This window comes from Cyprinodon variegatus, unplaced genomic scaffold (genome assembly GCF_000732505.1).
Source record: "Cyprinodon variegatus isolate N-32 unplaced genomic scaffold, C_variegatus-1.0 Scaffold342, whole genome shotgun sequence".
Taxonomy (NCBI): domain Eukaryota; kingdom Metazoa; phylum Chordata; class Actinopteri; order Cyprinodontiformes; family Cyprinodontidae; genus Cyprinodon; species Cyprinodon variegatus.
The window spans coordinates 840601-843210 of NW_015150795.1; the positions used below are offsets into that span (position 1 = coordinate 840601).

The 2610-nt window shown below is 39.6% G+C and overlaps 1 protein-coding gene across 1 annotated transcript in view; it reads right to left on the minus strand.

The window, feature by feature from the left end:
• The window catches only part of LOC107091535 (bromodomain testis-specific protein-like), a 20269-nt gene that overhangs the window by 8716 nt on the left and 8943 nt on the right, over positions 1-2610 (minus strand). Inside the window, exons 7-12 of the mRNA XM_015385515.1 lie at positions 2386-2597; positions 2033-2161; positions 849-901; positions 673-781; positions 322-392; positions 177-232 (exon numbers count right to left, since the gene is read on the minus strand). Of these exons, the coding sequence (XP_015241001.1) occupies positions 177-232; positions 322-392; positions 673-781; positions 849-901; positions 2033-2161; positions 2386-2597 (630 nt within the window). The remainder of the gene's footprint in view (positions 1-176; positions 233-321; positions 393-672; positions 782-848; positions 902-2032; positions 2162-2385; positions 2598-2610) is intronic.

The window sequence follows — 2610 nt, forward strand, 5'->3', positions numbered from 1 at the left end:
TCCTCCTCAGTATATGTAGATGTAGTCTGACTGTCAGCTATGTTGCTCTCCTGAGGGTCAGGAAAATCTTCAAGGTTCCTGAAATCTGTTATAAGAGACCTTAAAAAAACAGAATCTTCACACAAGCCTAAAAAAGCAGACGTTAGAAATGGTGTTAGACGAGAAGCTTACAGCACCCCGTCTCTTCTTTGAACAGCAGAGGGCTGCCTGTGAGAGGGGACAGCACTGGACCCTGTTGAAGGGTTATACAGAGAGAGATGCCGTTTCTGCGCCAGCAAAGTTTCCTTCTAAAAAGGCCTTTATCAGGCCGGAATGAACTACCTGGAATATCGCCGCGGTCAGGTCCCTCAGCTCTTCAGGAGAAGCCATGGGGGATAAAAGCGTAGAAAAATCTGCTGACAGTAAATTACACCATTAATCACAGACTGAGGGGAGAAACAAAGGTTTACGCACAATCCAGAGAACAAAACCAGAACCGAACCAACAGGTTCTCTTGACAAAGAATACAAAGAGAAACATCTGGCTGTTTCAAAATGACTCTGGGGTGTTTTCCTCATTTCACACCTTAAAAAGTAAATCCTGTAATGATTTTACTCCAGAACAATTTTCCCTGTGTTCTTTTGGACAGTTTTACACCCACAACAGGAAACGGGCTAAAGAGAAAAGACTGACCAGACTGGCTTGGAGCATAGAAGCTTTCTGGAACCATGGAGCTGAGGGGCAGCAGAGGATGACCGGTTCTGATGGAGGTCTTTGCTGATACCAGCTTATGGTCTGGATTCTGAGGATCAACATTCATCAGTTACTGCAGCCGAGCCAGTTGTTGATCTGTGAGCAAATGTTTTTACCTGTTGGTGGACTTTTTGACAGGAATCTTTAGATCTTTTCTTTATGTCTGGAACTGTAAAAAAATAAAAACAATCCGTCTGTTAAGGTAAATATCACTTTTAGGGCTGAAACAATTAATCAGCTTAATTGTGAGTAATCGAATTATTGAAATAATTGTCAACTAACTAGATTGTTAACTGGAGTATAGAGACGCTAAAAAAATGCCCTTAGCTGACAGAGCAACCAACTTAGAGCAGTAATTATGCAAAGATTGTAAAAAAAAAAAAGATATATAAACTCAGACCTCCAGAACTCCTCAAGTGGAAAAGTTGAAGTTTCACCTGGTTTAATTTCATAAAAAAAAACTCTTTAAGGAACCTTTGCCTATTAATTGAAAATATAATAGACAGAATAATGGACTTCCAAAATAATCGTTAGTTGCAGTCCTAGTTAGATTATTGGTTCTAAAAGCAAATTTTGCTTATAGGATCGTTTTCCAAACTGCAGGATTACATGCACCCCAAAAGACATAAAGTAGGAATGATCTATTAAGCAATTTTATTGTTTCATCATTTTTTTTTACCCCCTCGGTGCCCCCTGTAGACTACGCCAACCCCAACGCACAATTAGGCTGAAAGTTGGAACGAACGAAAAATTCTCACACGACTGGAAAATCAGCCTGCTAAGGGCAAAAAAAATAAAAAAATCATACAGTGTATGCCCGGCTTTAATCCACCTAATGCCTTTTTGTTTATCAGTCAGATGGGTCGAGCTATGCTCATCAACTTTGCCCACCTGTGCAACCAGATTTCACTCAAATGAACGAAAAGATCATACATAATTTTATATAAGAATTTATCTCAGACACTAGAAACTAAAAGATCGATATATCAGGCAGTCAAATATCATGATATAATGCCAAAACAATTTTTTTCCACATCCCTAATAATGAATCCTTGTATTCTGCACCATTCTAGAGAAGTCTCTCTCTTTGGAGCTTTTGAAAAATGTATTGATTTAATAAAAAAGTTGTAGCTTTAAGTATTTTTCTGTATTTATGTATTTAAAAAAAAAAAAAAAACAAGAGTAGGTCCCCATCATCTATCCAGAGTAGGAAAACCAATAATAGTTAGTAGTTTGTGCTTTACCAAGAAACCAAGACGTGTAATGTGGCGCCAACACCAAAAAGCAGAGTTAGGCTAACCTGATTCGGTGTCGCTGTCATCACTAGAGCTACAGCTACTAGAGCTGCTGGTGTAAGAGCTGAATGATGAGGAGCTGCTGCTGCTGCTGCTGGAGGGCGACCGGTGGCTGTGGTTAGCAGAAGCCTCCACTTCAACAGGCCACAGTAATAAAAAAAAAAAAAAAGAAAACAGACATTTTAAAACTAGACATTGACTGAAATTAGGAAGCAGATGCATGAAATGTGTTGGATTGATCCAGTCCTACCAAACAGCTTCGGTTTCTTCTTGTTCCTGCTTAAACCTTTTCCTCCTCCCTTTGCTCTTTCCATCTTCAGTCCTCCTTTGGGGTTAAAACTTTTACCTTCTCACAAACAGATCAGAGAGCAACGGGCAGTCAGTGATATGTGGAGCAAAATCAAGGAAAAAGATCGATCCATATTTCCTCTCTGCCTCCTGGGTAAGTAAAGCCAGGAGGTGAACTTAATGTTTCTGCTATTCTTGTGCTTTTTCAGACCAGAAGCCACAAACTGCTGTAAGTCTCTCAGTGTGGAAGTTTTGAGATTTTCCAAGTCAAATTCAAAGTCTCTGGATGCAGACC